Below are 18,054 nucleotides of genomic sequence, written 5' to 3' on the forward strand. Positions count from 1 at the left end.
ATTACTGAGAGGCTTTTCTTAGAACCCTCCCTCTCAGAATTTCACCCTCCCAGAAGGCATTCAGTAGTTCTACGAATCAAGGGATTCTCCCTCCCCGCTGACTAGGCTGCTGACTCAGATTCACTCTTACACAAAGGCACATTGAATCCAGCCTATATTGCCTAGTCGATTCTGCTGTGTACACACTTATACACGAGGGGGTTTAATCTCTTTATGTTATAAAGACCGCTTCAGATAACAACTGAGATTGGGCACACTGCCCACGCAACCCATTTTCTCTTCTGTGGATGTAGGCTATAAAGCACTTTGGCATTTGACCCACCAAAAGACAACGGGACATTGAAGACAGGAGCAGTATAACTCATTTAATATTGTTTTAATAAAAAAAGGGATATGTACAGTGTCGGGGCGGTAAAAAATGACAATGTTGACTAAACAAAAAATTTAACAATTTACATCTGTGACTGAAAAGCAATTCACTGCTCAGAAACAGAAAGAAAACGTTACCCCTCATAGCACGAGGATACACTACAGTTAGCACCATGTGTTTTCCAGTCAATCACCTCTGTGAATTGGGGTGGTACACAGAATCCAAAACCAGGCACCATTTTCTGGAAGGTTCTTTCCCAAACATGGTCTCATGACCAACCGTATGTCTGATGTGGCTCCATTAGTGTCCAGTGCAGTGATGTTGTTTCCAGCTGCCAGGGACCTCTTACTGACAGCGCTCCTCAAGGTTTAGTTGAACTGTTTCGTTTAATTCAGCACCAGAGGACCCTCATACATGGAAGGGGTAGTCCTGCAGGTAGCGCACCAGTGGGCGTGGCAGTGGCAGCTGGTCCGGACAGCCTGTGCTGCGGTTGATGGTGAGGCGTGTGAGGTGCTGGAGGGAGGGGAAGGCCTGGGGCTTGTGCAGGGCCCGCTTGAGCTTCAGCACTACTGTGCTCTCCTGAACTGTCCTCTGGGCGGGCTGTGCGCCATGAGTCTCCTCCACCTTGCCCTTCTGCACCCTCCTTGTTGGTCCTACATAGTACTGCACCATGCTAGGCACATCAGGAAAGGACAAAAGGCTGGGTCGGGCTGGTGAGCTGGAGTCTAGCAGAAACCGGGCTCCACTGTACTGGATGCGTATACTGGTGGGGCCACGGGCAGTCCTAACAGACAGGGTCAGCATGTACAGGGGATGGCTGCTGTCTCGAATCAGAAAGGCCCCCTCTGACGCTGCCTGGAGAGCTGCATGGGCCTGACCTGCTGTGATGGCTCCCCAGTACCAGCCTGCAAAGAGTGAGAGGTCAAAGTTTATTAACTTATTCAATGGTTTAGATTTTAGTAATCCTGTAGTAAGCAGTCGACTGGATGAACTGAAACGCAAGTAGTTATTGTTACCAAAAACATTAAAACCATGAAAGGGTTTCAGGGAGCCTGTTGGGAGGAGTTTACAGTTTGGAAATTCGATTTGTATTACCTGAGGTATCAAGGTAGAAGAAGTTTTTGGCGATGGTGCGCAGATCATTCGTGGGGTCCCACTGTGGAGGGGTGCTGTGAAGGCAGTGAGGTGAGGAGATGCTCCCTGTCCGCATGCCCACAGGGCCCTCTGTGGGGCTGCCAGACAGCAGTGGTCTGGGGCTGTAAACAAGAGACTACAACAATGAGCACAGGACAAGTGTAGGAGACAGTAGGGAACAACCAGGTGAATCATTCATTACATTACCCACTATCCTGTTAAAGGACAAGTCCTAATATTGTCATAGGCTAATTAATCAGGGGGCGGACTTGAACCAGAAATCTGCCCTGGCATTGCTAACACGCCGGACAATTTTTCCCTTCAGGCCCCCACACCAGACCATTTTTCCCCTCCAGGCCCCCACACCAGACCATTTTTCCCTCCAGGCCCCCACACCAGACCATTTTTCCCTCCAGGCCCCCACACCAGACCATTTTTCCCTTCAGGCCCCCACACCAGACCATTTTTCCCCTCCAGGCCCCCACACCAGACCATTTTTCCCTCCAGGCCCCCACACCGGACAAATTTTCCCTTCAGGCCCCCTCACCAGACCATTTTCTCCTCCAGGCCCCCACACCGGACCATTTTTTTCCAGAGGCCCCCATTATTAGTCAAGTAATTGTCATTTTGCACACAAAAAAATCTAGTTAGACAGGCCCAAAGGGCTGAAAATGGACCAGCCCATATGGCATTTGTCTGAAATCTCAACATTAAATCTCTGATGGCTCCCTTCCTTGTAACATCAAGCAGTGAATTGATTCAGATGCTCAGAAATGGGTTAGACTTGTCACAATTGTAAGTATTATAATATATGAATTCACAACAGGGTTGGGTTTGATTCCAATTTCATTTGTAATTCCAATAAAATTCTTGAAATCACGCATGAAGAGGAAAATCTGTTGAATTCAATTCGAATTTAAACAATCTTCATGTTATGGATGTTTCATTGGATTAGAATTTAAACTGTTTGGACTGTTTGAATTGTAAAAACATTTCATTTTTGGAATTTATTTGGAATTTAATATTATTAGAATTAATGAACCTAGTATCAAATGTATTCCAGGATTTTTTTTAAATTTCAACTTGTATATTTCTATTTACAGTATAGCTAGGCTATCTGCACAGCAGAATTTGTGCAATTGTTAGTGATAATATTTTATTGGGAATTGAGTTCTTGGAATTTAAATATGGGAATTGACAGTAATGGAATTATTTCTGAATTCTAAGAATGACCTGGAATTTTTATTGAATTAAATGTCTTTGTCATTTGATTTTGAATATCAACATCAAAGCATGACATGTCACATCAAACAGGGACACAAAATGTGAACTTACCCTTGAACACAAAGAATCATGATGGTGAGTCTTCAATATTCCACAATAGTCTAATTCCACAGCGGGTTTTACGAAAATATAGCTGGTCTATACAAAGGAATGTAATTATTTTATTCTAATTAATGTCTCACGCAAATGTTCAGTGAATAGAGACGCATCCGAAAATGAATAAACTAATTCAAAAGCACTAAAATAAATGTGAAATGTAGAAAAATAGGATACAGAGCAGCAGATGAGTGTTGTCTCTAAAATGGGTTCTTAGCATGTGAGGGAGGGTGTGTGGGTTCGGCTTTTAAAATGAACCAATTCCAAGAATTATACTCTATGATTCTATTCTGAGAACTGTTCAGTACACCGGAGCTTCTGACGTCATGCGCACCGCCACCGAGCCTGTCCGCATTTTATTATTTGAAATCTGTTACTGTGAATGCCAGTGTAAAAATAAATACAAATTTAGCTCGTTCCTGGTGAGTCTAAATTCATCATTGTAATTCAGTCTTTCGGTCTTGCTGGCAGGAATCGGACCTCACCACTACCTTCCCCCTAATCACTTTCCAAGAATCGGTGCGATTATCTCCGCCCACTAGACCTGCAGCCAGCCCTTTACACATTCTGGGAATTGAGTCACTAGAATAATGGGTATGCGGAACGAATAGGGTTTTTCCAAATAATATAGACATTCGTCAGCTGAAAATACGTATAAACAGAGGGTGAAAGTAGATTTAATTTCTTACGGGTACGGGATATCCAAGTGCGCGCACTCTTTTTTTCTATGATAAAATATACATGGGAGCCTACTCTGCTGACACTGACAAACAGATCAATAAAAACGATGTCTAGTCCATATATAATTAGCCTACGAAAAGGGGAGACAAATACAATATGACCTCCATCTAATCTGGAGGACGAAATTATTGTTGGAAAAAAACTTATGCGACACTGACCCATTGACAAAGTCATTAGGCCTACACTTGTAGCTGAATTGATGCATCCACGGAGGTCCACGAGCGCCACGGTCTCGGCCACTCATCTCCGTCTTGTCCGCGGGCGTTTCGGCCACGCATCTCTGCCTTGGCAACATGTTAGTGTTCTCCTCAAACCACAACTCAATTTGGAGCGTATACCAACCGATTTCCAGTCAGTTCGCTAATTATTCATGCGGCTGATATGCAGTAATGTCAAATAATGGTATAATAGCCTGTAGTTTTTTGGGCTTGTTGTTTTAATTGTGATAGACTTACTTTTAACTGGTATGGCGTACCACACTTTATTCTGCCTGGACCATACCGCCTTACTTTCGCCCCTGCTTATAAACAAATGTCAAAATCAAATCAAATGTTATTTATCACATACACATGGTTAGCAGATGTTAATGCAGAGTGTAGCGAAATGCTTGTGCTTCTAGTTCCGACCATGCAGTCATATCTAACAAGTAATCTAACCTAACAATTTCACAACAACTACCTTATACACAAGTGTAAAGGAATGAATAAGAATATGTACATAAAAATATATGAATGAATGATGGCCTAACCGCATAGGCAAGATGCAGTAGATGGTATAGAGGACAGTATATACATATGAGATGAGCAATGTAGGGTATCTAAACATTATATAAAGTGGCATTGTTTAAAGTGGCTAAATTGATGTAATAAATGTTTCCATTATTAAAGTGGCTAGAGTTGAGTCAGTGTGTTGGCAGCAGCCACTCAATGCTGGTGATGGCTGTTTAACAGTCTGATGGCCTTGAGATAGAAGCTGTTTTTCAATCTCTCGGTCCCCGCTTTAATGCACAAAATGTGATGTTAGGTCTGGTGTGGTGGCCTAACATTAATTTGCCACTCAAATGGCTCGTTGTTTGTGACAGACTTGTTCAGTAGAGTAAGGCAAGCTTTGAAACAAACTGTTGGAAAGGTTATTGAATTCGTCTTCCAGCTGGGCTGACCTGGCTGGAAACACACGGTTGTACAGGCTTTTGTCTCTGACCAGCAGTAATAAACCTATTTCAATTAATCAAGGGCTTAATGATTGAATCAGCCCTGTAGCAGTACTAACTTGGAACTGTGTGTGGGACCAGTATTAAATGACAATACACTGTTGAAGAAATGTTGTGTAATATGTCAATAGATATAGATTTTTGGGGTGCCTTTACCTTATGTTAGTCTACACGTGTAAAAAGTGTCAGATGTTTTAATTAACCTGCTCTCAAAGGAATGTGGGCTATTAGGCTACTCGCTATTTAAATTAAGGAATTCCTTGCAGATCTTAATTAACAGTCTCTAAGCTCTGTGGTATTTATGCATGGCTGCCAGCGCATATTGACAATCTGTGCTTATGTTAAAACATGGTCATTTGCTTCCTTAACAGGCCAGTCAGGGGTGCAGCCTACAGAAGTCTAGTCAGAAGTGTCCTCCCTGTCCGCTCTGAGTGTCCTTTAATAACTGCCACAAGAGGCTCTCTTGTAATGATGCATCATCGGTCCCATGCAGTTTGTGTTTTTTTTAACTTATCATTTCAGTGATAAGAAAAAGACAAAACATACTGAAAAACATCTACATTTAATTTAGAATTCCTCTCATTATCATCTGTTTTTACAAACATGTTTGATGCAAAACATTTAGTGACAACAGTCAAGGTATGGATAACTAGGGTTGCAAAATTCCAGTAATATTCCACAAATGCCCTGGTTTTCCAGAAAAACTTGTTGGAAGATTCCTGGAGTCACGGGGGAATAAGCAGGAAATCCAGGAAGCCTCTAAACCAGGATTTTCAGGGGGAAAAACTAGGAATTTGGGGAAAGTTACCTGAATTTTTTATTATTTTTAAACCTATGGACAACACATCAGATGGACAGGCTTCTTCTGCAGATCTATGTGACATTTGCAATAGAGAAATTTGGCTGAGGCATCTATCTGTAAGACCATCCATTGGTCTTTCATGTTTGTCAGTCCATCTGTCTGTGTGTGTGTGTGTGTGTGTGTGTGTGTGTGTGTGTGTGTGTGTGTGTGTGTGTGTGTGTGTGTGTGTGTGTGTGTGTGTGTGTGTGTGTGTGTGTGTGTGTGTGTGTGTGTGTGTGTGTGTGTGTGTGTGTGTGAGAGACGTATGCCTGACGTATGCCCCTTGGAGGAGTGAAAAAAAAGTGCGTTAGTAGGTGCGGGGAAAGACCGAGGCAGAGAAAAATACCGTTACAGGGAATTGATTATTCCTTAAAACACGGTAAGGTGGGGGAAAAGGGGCTGGACGGAACCAAAGCAAAGAAAGTAAGTTAAAGAGTCCCCTCTCCTACCTTCCCACTACTTACCTAACCTTTAGCACCAACTGGCTCGCTAACCAAAATACCAGGGGTATTACCTAGTGTGCATAGACAGATTAAATACTACGGGTTATGTGTGCCCGCAGGCCTCTTGCCTAAACACTCCCAAGGTGCGTTCCCCTTCTCCCCCGGGAACAAATGAAACAGAACAGTTACTAATACTTAGAGAACAATTTCAATAACCAAAAACACTAAGCTAAAAACACACACTTCCTCAAGCAGCAGACCAATCAGCTGCTTGAGGAATCCAAGATTCCATTTCCTGAAATACACACATACACATACAAACCCACAACAACACAGAAACTGGGGAACGTAATGACAAGCAAAGGGAGGTCAAAATAAAAATGACAGGATAAATCTGTCCATGTTCTTCTCCTTTTCCTTCCTTGTGGCCAAACAAGCTGCCAGATGGCGTGGCAACAGGAGGATGAGGATTGAGGGCAGGGCTGGGGATGACCCTTGATGAGGTGCTTACTGCCTTTCTTCCCTGCTGAGCCACAAGGTTTGGCGAAGGCCTGCTGGAAGGCATGCTGCTTAGGATGAACCACATCATACAGGAACTCCTCTGTCAATTCATCCCCATTGTCAATTTCCATCTGCACACAGACCCAATAACACAGAGTAAATACACAGAGTTGATACAATAACACAGAGTAAATACACAGAGTTGATACAATAGCACAGAGTAAATACAATACACAGAGTAATAATACAGAGTAAATACAATAACACACAGTAAATACAATAACACAGATTAATAATACAGAGTATATACAATACGCAGAGTATTAACATACAGTAAAACTGTAATAATACAGAGTAAATACAATAGACAGAATAAATATAACACAGTAAACATAGTAACAACAGAGTAAATACAATCATTCCCAGTAATAACACATAGTAAATATTATAACAGAGTAAATACAATAACACTGAGTAAATACAATAACACATAGTAAACACAATAGCACAGAGTAGCAACAGAGTAAATACAATAACACTGAGTAAATACAATAACACATAGTAAACACAATAGCACAGAGTAGCAACAGAGTAAATACAATAACACAGTGTGAATACAATTAAAGAGTAAATACAATAACACAAAGTAACTACAACAACAAAGTAATAACACAGAGTAAATATAATACCACAGAGTAAATGTGCACTTCCACTCAGGCACAGAGCAATATTGTAAAAACACGAAGACCACATTGTGTATGCAATATCTGAATTTCGGCAGATTACCTTCTTCGCAACCTCCAGATGGTAATCTTTCTCCACCTCATCCAGCAGTCAACTCTTACAACTGGAGTACAGCATCTGCTCTTTAATGCTACAGCTGTAACCTGGCATGGAGTAGATGAACACTGAGAGGAAGTGAAAGAGGTTGGTTGGACCTGTTACTCTTTGTTCAGTATTTATGATATTATAATAGTGCACCATTGTATTTTTATTTCATTGAATGAAGGGAGAGAGAGAGAGTAGAATGACCAGGGCAGAAAATCAATGACTGAGACTGACCCACAGATTCATTTACATTTACATTTAAGTCATTTAGCAGACGCTCTTATCCAAGTAATCCCCTTCATGGGAGTGTTTATAGAGGGTAGAAGAGGTGTCAGGGCGTATCCGTGGAACCCTACAAGGCAGCTCATGGGCCTCTGTCGGGTCAGAATGAACCAGCTCTATCATTTCTTTCTATCATTTCTTTCTCTGTGTCCAACTTCTGCAACACACACATATTACACAGCTACCACTGAGATGACTGTGTATGGCTCAGGCAGTGAGCCAGAATACATGGCTATTATCGCTGAGATTGTGGCCGCCAGAGATATCAGTCATTTGTATTTGGTTGGCTAATGGCATTTCTATATGGCTCACCAGCTGAATGTAGTTGATGTGTTTCTGTGCAAGTTGTTGTAGAACCCGTTTGGCATCCTCCTGCAGTGGGAAAGCAAGGCCCTGCAGTGTTTGGCTCTTACTCTCTACACTGGTCTTTGTTTTCACCTGATGGGGGCAGCATATACACAGACACAATACATTATTACTTAAAGTGATACTACAGGTTTTTGGAAATGAATCTACTTCCCTAGAGTCAGATGACCTCGTGGATACCATTTTAATGCCTCTGTGTCCAGTATGAAGGATGTTAGAGGTAGTTTCATTAGCTAACGTTAGCTAATGCTAACTAGCAATTGTGCTAGCTCTAGTTAGCAACTTCATTCAAACTGTACTCAGAGACATAAAAATGGTTTCCACGAGTTCATCTGACTCTGGGGAAGTAGATAAAGGGCTTCATTGCCAAAAAAAACAAGTATCCCTTTACAAGAAAATGCAGAATAACATTTTTAACGAAATAGTATATAATGTGTTCACACAGGTAAATACACCACACGCAGCTGTGCAATCTGCACAGACACATTTATGGACATGTTCTATGCTCTCACTCTCACACTCTCTCTAGTCTAGACAGTGCCAGTGAATGCTGTTCAAATAGGAGGCTAGTGTTATTCATTCCCCTCGAATAATGATTACCTTGAATTTAGTTTACAAATATTTTCTACATTTTTAAGTGATACATTAGAATTGTTGGGGTCAAACCAGTGTTACTGTTTCCCAGTTGTCAGTCATGCAGGGTTAATGTAGAATGCATGGTCATTAGTTGAGGTAAACGTGTGACCCTCCTTATCTTAGTTGATGAGGGATTCCACCATTCTGTCCTCAGTATGTGAAAACACACGTACAATAATAATTTACCTGCTCGATGCCGGTTAATTACCCTAGTCGATGCTTATCGTCTCACCTCGTTGATTTTAATTCTCTGCAACTCCTGTTCAGCAGCTGTGAGTGGGGCAGGGCCGGAGCTGGTGGACATATGTCGCTGATACCCCTTCAGACAGATGTCCTCCTAGTGAGAGCAAATAAGAGGTCAGCCATTTAGGGAAGGTTGAGAACCAACAGGTCTAACCTCATCATTAGTCAGGTGAGAGAATAACCAGAGTACATCAGTTTTAAAAACTGGCTTCTACTGTACCTCCTCTGTGCCAAACATCTCATCCTTCACATGACCACCACCAAACTCCTTCTTCACTGTGTCACGGGTGGCAGCATTCAGCATCTTCTGTCTCACCTGTAGTGAACATGAATGGGTGAATGAGACATGGATCTGAGTGAAATGTGTTTGCTGTGAACATGAAAGTATGTGTGTGTTGCACACAAGGTTATTATAGTTTTGTGATTTAATATTCATTTTTATTTCTATTCATTTGAGATTTAACTTGATATTCTGTTTAGTTTCAGTTCGTTTTCAGACTTGATTTGCTAGTTTTCATTTCATTTCAGTTTGATAAAAACATTTCTATTTTGTTTTTATATTATTTCGTTTTAGTGTTAGGGACAGGAAGTAGCCTATACGTGAGAGCCTATTATGCATTGTAGGCCTATATAGTTATTTTGGGGGGGGCTGTCCCTTCTTGCTACTGGGGGGTAGTAATACATTGGCCAGGACCATAGACTTGAAAAGAAATAACACATCTCTATCTGTGTCATGATGGCGTCTTTGAAAGCATGGGCAGCTCCATTGAGGCCATCTCTATCTTGAAATGGTCCATTTTCTTCTTCACAAGTAAAATACATTGTTTGATCCCTCCTGCTGACCCAGCTACACTATCATGACTCCAACCGGGTCATCAGGTCATGCCAACTGGATTATCAGGAGGGATCAGCCAATGAAGGTGGAAGTCGACTAAATCAAAATGATGAATCCTCAATGGAGCTGCCCATGCTAACACAGGCTTTTGGCAACTAGAGGACGTCATTCAACTCCATGGCCATTACATAGGTTTGGTTAGGTTTAAATTATAAATCAATCCTAATTTGACTTGGATTTAAAGGATAAGCGCCAAGACTGGTGCAAGAAATATGGTGGAAGGAAACTCTCTTGCCCATGTTTACACCAATCAAATGCTTTTTTACCTTTAGTGAAAGTACCTTTATCTGACAGAAAGAGAGAGGAAAAAACAACAAATGAGGTCATGGCACATTTGACATGTTATGTTTATGTAGCAGGCCCCCATCCAGCAGGCCCCCATCCAGCAGGCCCCCATCCACATCGACGGGGCTGTAGCGGAGTGGGCCATGTTCACCCCCGACTGTGTGGCTGTGCACGACTCCAACACCATCATTAAGTTTGCCGATGACACGACAGTGTCTGATCACCTGATCACTGAAGACAATGAGACAGCCTATAGGGAGGAGGAGGTCAGAGACCTGGCAGTGTGGTGCCAGAATAACAACCTCTTCCTCAACGTCAGTAAGACAATGGACCTGATTGGGGACTACAGGAAATGGAGGGCCGAACACGCCCCCATTCATATCGACAGGGTTGTAGTGGAGCGGGTTGAGAGCTTCAAGTTCCTCGTTGTCCACATCACTAAGGAATTAACATGGTCCACACACACCAAGACAGTAGTGAAGAAGGCACGGCAACGCCTCATTCCCCTCAGGAGGCTGAAAAGATTTGGCCCTCAGATCCTCAAAAAGTTCAAAAGCTGCACCATTGAAAGCATCTTGACTGGCTGTATCAACTGCTTGGCATCCGACCGCAAGGCACTACAGAGGGTAGTGCGTACAGGACATCACCTTGGCCGAGCTCCCTGCCATCGAGGACCTCTACCAGGTGGTATAGCATTTTTCGAATACTGCAGCCACCTAAGTCATAGAGTGTTCTCTCTACCACCGCATGGCAAGCGGTACCGATGCACCAAGTCTAGAACCAACAGGACCCTGAACAGCTTCTACCCCCAAGCCATAAGACTGCTAAATAGTTAACCAATAGAGCCCCACAGTGGAGGTGTCATAATACCAATAAAAACTAGCGGTCAAAGAGGGAAATGGTTCCAATCGTTTTTTCCACCATTCATTTTTATTTATTTTTTAGAACACTTAAAATAAGGGCTGTTTAGACTTACCCTGGCGTGACGTTCTGATAACCTTGTAAAACTTGCACAAGACAGTTCACAGAATTGTCCATTTAAAGACATTTTGTCAAATGATTTATTACTACATTTAGCGAACATTAGATAGTTAATCCAGAGGTTCTTACCTTTGCATCGATTTGGCAGACTCATCTAGATCATCATGACATTTGTAGTTCTTTATGATAGCCACATTAGCAGCTAAGTAGAATTTCAATTTTTGGGGGTAAATATAGGTGAATATATTGCTAAAAGTCACCTTGTGTTAGAGAGATTTACATGGTTATAATAACTTCAAGCCAGGCTAAATCTACACAAAACACAGACCTTATTTTAAGTCATTTTAAAATCTTCTATGGAAAAAATGAATGGTGGAAAAACGATTGGAACCATTTCCATGTTTGACCACTAGGTTTTATGGGTTTTATGACTCATACTATGCTTGTCTGTTGCTACCCGGACTATCTGCATTGACCCTTTTTGCACTAACTCTTTTGACTCATCACATACCCTGCTGCTACTTTTGTTATCTATCCTGCTGCCTAGTCACTTTATCCCTACCTATATGTACACATCTGCCTCAATTAACTCGTACCCCTGCACATCCACTCTGTACTGGTCCCCAGTGTATATAGTCAAGTTATCGTTACTCAATGTGTATTTAGTCCCTGTGTTATTTTGTTTCTCTCTGCATTGTTGGGAAGGGGCCAAAAGTATGAATTTCACTATTAGTCTACACCTGTTTTTTACAAGCATGTGACAAATAAAATGTGATTTGATTTGACATAGATCACTGACTAACCCCTTCAAATAGGGTTAATGAAAACAGCGGCAACAACAGCAAAAACATAAGCAATACAACATTGCATCACAAATCTATCAGTTCACAGCTAGCCAGCTTGTGTGTGTTTCCGTTCAACCAAACAGGATTTTCTGGTTTATCTTCTGCATTCCAGAGAGGTGGTCATTTAGTTTCTCAATTCTGAGAAACCAGTTGTCCACGGAAAGAGAATATTGTCTCTATGAACGCTTGGGATGCAGGGGCGTAAACCAGATCCAGTGCCACAGGGCACAGCTTTGGATAAACTGCCATCCTTGCCCGCCAGAACTAGAGAGGTGACTCTGTAAACATGTCACCCTTAACCTTTTCCAGGTATTTCCCCAGCTCACACGGGGCACATTAGCAGCTAAGTCGAATTTCCATTTTTGGGGGTAAATACAGGTGAATATATTGATAAAAGTCACTTTGTGTTAGAGAGATTTACATGATTATAATAACGTCAAGCCAGGCTAAATCTACACAAAACACAGAGCTTATTTTAAGTCATTTTAAAATCTTCTATGGAAAAAATGAATTGTGGAAAAACGATTGGAACAATTTCCATGTTTAACCACTAGGTTTTATGGGTATTATGACTCATACTGTGCTTGTCTGTTGCTACCCGGACAGTGACCTCAGACACAACCTTTGATATGAGGAAGATATTGTTCTGAAGCACTGTGGTCAAGATGCTTGCACGAGTCATTGTGCTTGCATCTTCCTGGGACCCTGCTGCTTCACGGCTGTACTATCTGATTTGCTGATGTACAAAAGACTCTGCTTCCCTCATCAGTGAATACATCTCTGTTGAGCGAAGTGCTAGAGACACACTTTGGTCCATCAGGCAAGTTGCTGCAGGGGTTGGATAAAAGTTGGCTGCCAGAATAATTTAGTATGCAGTGACTTCAGGAGGACCTGTGCCAACTGTTTTGCAACATAAGTTGAATGCAAGTGTGCCTCAAGGTTGAGAAGACACAGCACCACATCAGACAGCGACTGGCTGCACGGTTACACATAATGGAGATTGGTCAGGAGACCAGGAGATGTCATGAAGTGGTCATAGTCATGGTCCCAGCTCTGTCCTGGCTCTCTGAATGTCCCCAGCACCAGCTACTCTGAAAAACAGAGTACAACTCGTTACACACCTTGACCCATGCTTTAAACATTATTACTCAGCTCCACATATACATAGGTGGGGATGTGTGAAACTTACTCCTTAGCCTGAAGTGTCCCCACTTGTGACACTGAATAGCTAGCTTTTCATGTGGCGCTGACTGGTAAAGATGCTTTGGGAGGGTGGTCACATGTGCTAACAAAGCAGAGGTTTTGGGTTCGAGCCTCGGTGTGAACCTAATCAGGAGGAAGTTGTGCTAAGCAAGCAGTGTGACATCCTTTACAGTGGTGCCAATTGTCTCAGATCTACAGTAGCACTAAGGTCGTTGTTGAGTAAGTTTGAGGGGTAAACGTAGCACATGGTGATGTGTGAAACTTACTCCTCAGCCTGAAGTGTCGCCACTGAATAGCTAACTTTTTGTATGGCACAGACTGATGAGATGCTTAAGGAAGACGGTCATGTGTGCTAGAGAGTCCTGGGTTTGAGTCTTGGTGTGAGCCGAATCAGAAGGAAGTGGTACTGGCTAAGCAAGTAGCGTGACGTCCTTTACACACACGCAAAAACACCTTCTCTGTCCCCCGAAGCCACTGTAGTCCAGCCAATGCTCTTCTTTTTGCAGTGATATCATTTTTCATATATTTTACTCCATGCACTGAAGCCTCTTCTGTGGCTTATCTTTCCCCTACTCTTGTGCTTGGCTTAAATGAGTCTCAACACATCAATGAACTATTCATCAGGTCTCGGGACCTATTCATCTCACTGGTGTATAGGGACCATTTAATGAGTTGAGCCTGTCAATGATTGACAGTAGCCTACATGGCAGTCCTCGATTGTGCACTCAGCTAATTCTCTCTCAATAATATTGACAAGATCGGAAAAGAACGTTGTCAAATGATCCAGGGTCACTAACTTTGGCATGCATGACGACAGCGGAGACGCTGTGTTTAAAATGACACATTGGTGTTATTTACTAGAAATAGATCACTAGTTAACCAGGTCTATAAAATGAGGTCACAGATAAGATGCACACACACACTTGCATAGAATTCCGCAACAACATAAAGTCCAATCATAGACAGACGATCAACACATGAAGACAAGTGCCCACACACACAGCTCCAAATAGCTCAATAGCGCAGTGACAGGCCCAAAAAGCAGGAGACAGACAGGAGACCTCAAACATACTTTAAAAAACAGTCCAGAGAAACTTTAGACAGTACAACTGTACCCCATCTGCATACTTGCCCAACTGTTGGTCTATACACCACCTGGAGATAGGCCCAGACATCAAACTAGACACAAGCCCGTAAACTACCCAGAGACAGTCCAACTCGAGCTAGACTCCACACCCATATCAGTCATAGCCTCAGATATCTACAGTTTGACTGATGGACCAGACAGTGCATCAGTAGGCCCACAAGATGTCCTAAAAAAATATGTAAACATCCCAGATGTACTTCATTAAATATCTGTATAACCTCACAGGCCAACCTGTTGTCTCGTGGTATGTTTCACACACGCATAGTCTGGCACATAGAGGAAAATAAATCATCATGTCTAATGAATGTTAGACTTATTTTGTGTGACAGCTCATGGATTGACCTATGAACATCACAGTGTGTGAGAGATCTGGCCATTTGAGTGTTATGCCTGACACCTGGATCAACATCTCCACAGTGGTTTCATGCATGTAGCTGGCTGCTTATTGTTGTGTTTTTTTTATACTGAAAAGCTACCCTGAAAGGACTATCAGAAAATAAGAAGCCCCCTTGCACCTAATCATGTTATGTTACCTGACTAAAGTGAGTTTCTGCTACAGGTGCTGTTAGCGACTCATAAGGTGCAATCAACAGTCAGGTTTTGTCATGATGAGTATCATTAGACAGTGAGTCCAGTGAGGACTCAGATGATATTTTCCACTAACCCTTCTGAATGGGAGTTTAACGTAACTTGATATCTCAACTGGATCATATACAGTGCCTTGCAAAAGTATTCAGACCCCTTGGATTTCTTCACATTTTATTGTGTTACAAAGTGGGATTAAAATGGATTGAATTCACTTTTTTTGTCAACAATCTACACAAAATACTCTGTAATGTCAAAGTGAAAGAAAAATCCAAGTTTTATTTTTGATAAAAACTATTCTGAACTAAAATAAAGTATTTGCGTAAGTATTCAGACCCTTTGTTGACGCAAGCCTAAATTAGATCAGGAGTAAAATGTGGTTTAAAAAATATCACACAAATGACATGGACTCACTCTTTGTGAAGAATGATTTATGAATGACTAACCCTTCCTCTGTCCCACACACATACAACATTCTGTAAGGTCCCTCAGTCAAGCATTGAAATTCGCACACAGATTCAACTACAAAGACCAGGGTGCTTTTTGAAAGCCTCAAAAAGAAGGGCAGTGATTGGTAGATGGGTAACAATAACAAATCAGACATTGAATATCTCTTTAAGCATGGTCAAGTTAATAATTATGCTGTGGATTATGTATTAAACCACCCAGACACATCAAAGATACAGTCGTCCTTCTGAACTAAGCTGCAGGACAGGAATGAAACTACTCAGGGATGTTACCATGAGGCCATTAGTGATTTTAAATCAGCTATAGAGTTCATTGCCTGTGATGGTAGAAAACTGAGGATGGATCAACAACACTGTAGTGACTCACAATAATGACCTAGATGAGAGAGTGAAAAGAATACAAATATACAGAATACAAATATTACAACAACAAGGCACTAAAGTAATACTGCAAAATAACACACCAAAGGAATACATTTTTTGGTCTAAATGTGAAGCCTCATGTTTGGGGAAAATCCAACACAACACATCACTTAGTAACTGCCTCCTTATTTTCAAGCATGGTGGTGGCTGCTTCATGTTATGGCTATACTTGACATTGGCAAATACTGGGGAGTTTTTCAGGATAAAAAGCAATGAAATGGAGCTACTGTATGCAAAATCCTAGAGGAAAACCTGCTTCAGTCTGCTTTACACCAGAGACTGGGAGAGGAATTCACCTATGAGCAGGACAATAACTTACAACACAAGGCCAAATCTACACTGGAGTTGCTTACTAAGAAACAGTGAATGTTCCTGAGTGGCCAAGTTACAGGTATTACTTAAATCTGCTTGAAAATATATGGCAAGTTTTGAAAATTGCTGTCTAGCCATGTTCCCCAACATCTTGACAGAGCTTGAATAATTTTTTAAAGAATAATGGGCAAATATTCCACAATCCAGGTGTGCAAAGCTCTTAGAGACTTGCCCAAAAAGACTCACAGTTGTAATCGATGCCAAAGGTGTTTGTAAGTAAGTAAGCATTTCGCTGTAAGGTCTAAACATGTTGTATTTGGCAGATGTGACAAATACAATTTGATTTGATTTGTTTCTAACGTATTGACTCAAGGAGCTGAATACTTAAGCAATGACTATATTTTAGTTATTACATTTTAATTAATATTTTAAAAAATATTGCAAGTTTTCTTCCACTTTGACATTACAGAGTATTTTGTGTCGATTGTTGACAAAAAATGACAATTCAATCCATTTTAATCCCACTTTGTAACACAATAAAATGTCTGAATACTTTTGCAAGGCACTGTAAACTTGACAACTTGCCCACCATCACAAAGTTGAGGAAAGCAGTCAGTCTCTCTTGCAATCCCTTTCAACAGACTGAATGCATCATCTGACCAAACACATTGTGAAATATTTGTTTTTTTTTCAACTCAATGACATCTCCACCAGCATCATACACACAATCAAGTGACTGAACAGCAGAACAGGGAACAACATGGATAACTCACACACACTTTCACAAATACACACATCATCATACAAAACACACAGTTAGATCAGTTTAATCACATAACACTGGCAATTCAGGATAAATCATTCAAGACATCAAATTCATATAAATGTTGTTGCGCTGCCTTACCAAGACCCTCCCGTCCTAGATCCCTCCTGCCCCTGCAACCTGACTACACCGCTGTCCCCTGGGTCACTCACCGTCCTGGATGAGGCGGATAGCTCCACCACTTGCCCTGGCCAAGGACCCCCCTAGTTCTGGCGTCACAACGAGAACTAGAAACATGGCAGTTCAGCACGAAGTATGTCCCACCCGTCATGTGCTGTAGGGGGGAAGGGGGTTGAGAGACAGAGACGGTAGAGCCAAGCCAAGTACCAGAGCAGATGATGGAGATTTAGCCCAGCCAAAAAAAGACACACAATGGGGTAACCTGCAGCAATAACTGCACTGATAAAGCCAGTATGATTAAGCACTGGTCTGAGTGAGTGTGACAGTATGACTAGGAAACAGCGAGAGTAACTACAGCAGGATCATGTGTGTTCAGAGAGGCAACCTAATCCCCTCTCTCCCAAATGTATCTGATACTGACTGTCCTGCCTGTCCATCTTCCTCCCCACCCCCAGCCCACCAGGGTCTGCTTGAGAGACAAACTAGTGACCGGAAAACCTTAAAACCACACTCACCTGAGCCCCTGACCAAGTGACATTTCTGTTAAACTGTTTTCAACAATATTTGATTGTAATTTGGTGCACTGTTCAGTGGTGGAGATAAGTAAATAGAGGACTGAAGACTATTGACAAAGACTGCAGAGATATGTGTTTAATGGACGTGTACGGCACACAGTCTGTCACAAGGGAACGTTTGTGTTAATGCAGTCAATCACCACCTTCCGGAGACACCTGAAACCCCACCTCTTTAAGGAATACCTAGGATAGGATAAGTAATCCTTCTTACCCCCCCCCCCCTTTAAGATTTAGATGCACTATTGTAAAGTGACTATTCTACTGGATGTCATAAGGTGAATGCACCAATTTGTAAGTCGCTCTGGATAAGAGCGTCTGCTAAATGACTTAAATGTAAATGTAAATGTAATGTTACCAACAATTAAGAATAACAATGGTCCAAGTATTGAACCAAGCAGCATCAAGTGATTGGACTTAA

General features: G+C 41.8%; 2 protein-coding genes across 3 annotated transcripts; both read right to left on the minus strand.

The window, feature by feature from the left end:
* Positions 1-359: 359 nt before the first annotated feature.
* LOC118388296 (cytokine-inducible SH2-containing protein-like) lies at positions 360-3,212 on the minus strand. The gene is made up of 3 exons (XM_035777194.2): positions 2,840-3,212; positions 1,466-1,626; positions 360-1,275 (listed from the first exon to the last, which is right to left on the minus strand). The coding sequence occupies exons 1-3, from the start codon at positions 2,857-2,859 to the stop codon at positions 779-781; spliced, it is 678 nt and encodes a 225-aa protein (XP_035633087.1). The 5' UTR covers positions 2,860-3,212; the 3' UTR covers positions 360-778.
* Positions 3,213-5,378: 2,166 nt separating this feature from the next.
* Positions 5,379-9,438, minus strand: LOC118388299 (twinfilin-2-like). Of its 2 annotated transcripts, none has more exons than XM_035777202.2 (5): positions 9,196-9,438; positions 8,965-9,069; positions 8,043-8,168; positions 7,407-7,507; positions 5,379-6,751 (listed from the first exon to the last, which is right to left on the minus strand). In XM_035777202.2, the coding sequence occupies exons 1-5, from the start codon at positions 9,409-9,411 to the stop codon at positions 6,724-6,726; spliced, it is 576 nt and encodes a 191-aa protein (XP_035633095.1). In that variant the 5' UTR covers positions 9,412-9,438; the 3' UTR covers positions 5,379-6,723. The 2 variants fall into 2 exon arrangements, with proteins under 2 accessions (XP_035633095.1, XP_035633094.1); XM_035777201.2 differs by having other exon boundaries at positions 7,407-7,528.
* Between the last annotated feature and the right edge of the window lie 8,616 nt (positions 9,439-18,054).

Source organism: Oncorhynchus keta, chromosome 10 (assembly GCF_023373465.1).
Source record: "Oncorhynchus keta strain PuntledgeMale-10-30-2019 chromosome 10, Oket_V2, whole genome shotgun sequence".
Lineage (NCBI taxonomy): Eukaryota > Metazoa > Chordata > Actinopteri > Salmoniformes > Salmonidae > Oncorhynchus > Oncorhynchus keta.

Excerpts from the sequence above, each read along its gene's own strand:
- LOC118388296 (XM_035777194.2), bottom strand. The coding sequence starts at position 2,859 with ATGATTCTTTGTGTTCAAGG. Across the intron at positions 1,627-2,839 it reads ATGATTCTTTGTGTTCAAGG|CCCCAGACCACTGCTGTCTG; the intron begins GTAAGTTCACAT and ends TCTTGTTTACAG. Across the intron at positions 1,276-1,465 it reads CTTCTACCTTGATACCTCAG|GCTGGTACTGGGGAGCCATC; the intron begins GTAATACAAATC and ends CACTCTTTGCAG.
- LOC118388299 (XM_035777201.2), bottom strand. The coding sequence starts at position 9,411 with ATGAATATTAAATCACAAAACTATAATAACCTTGTGTGCAACACACAC. Across the intron at positions 8,169-8,964 it reads AGAGAATTAAAATCAACGAG|GTGAAAACAAAGACCAGTGT; the intron begins GTGAGACGATAA and ends TGCCCCCATCAG. Across the intron at positions 6,752-7,406 it reads ATCTGGAGGTTGCGAAGAAG|ATGGAAATTGACAATGGGGA; the intron begins GTAATCTGCCGA and ends GTCTGTGTGCAG.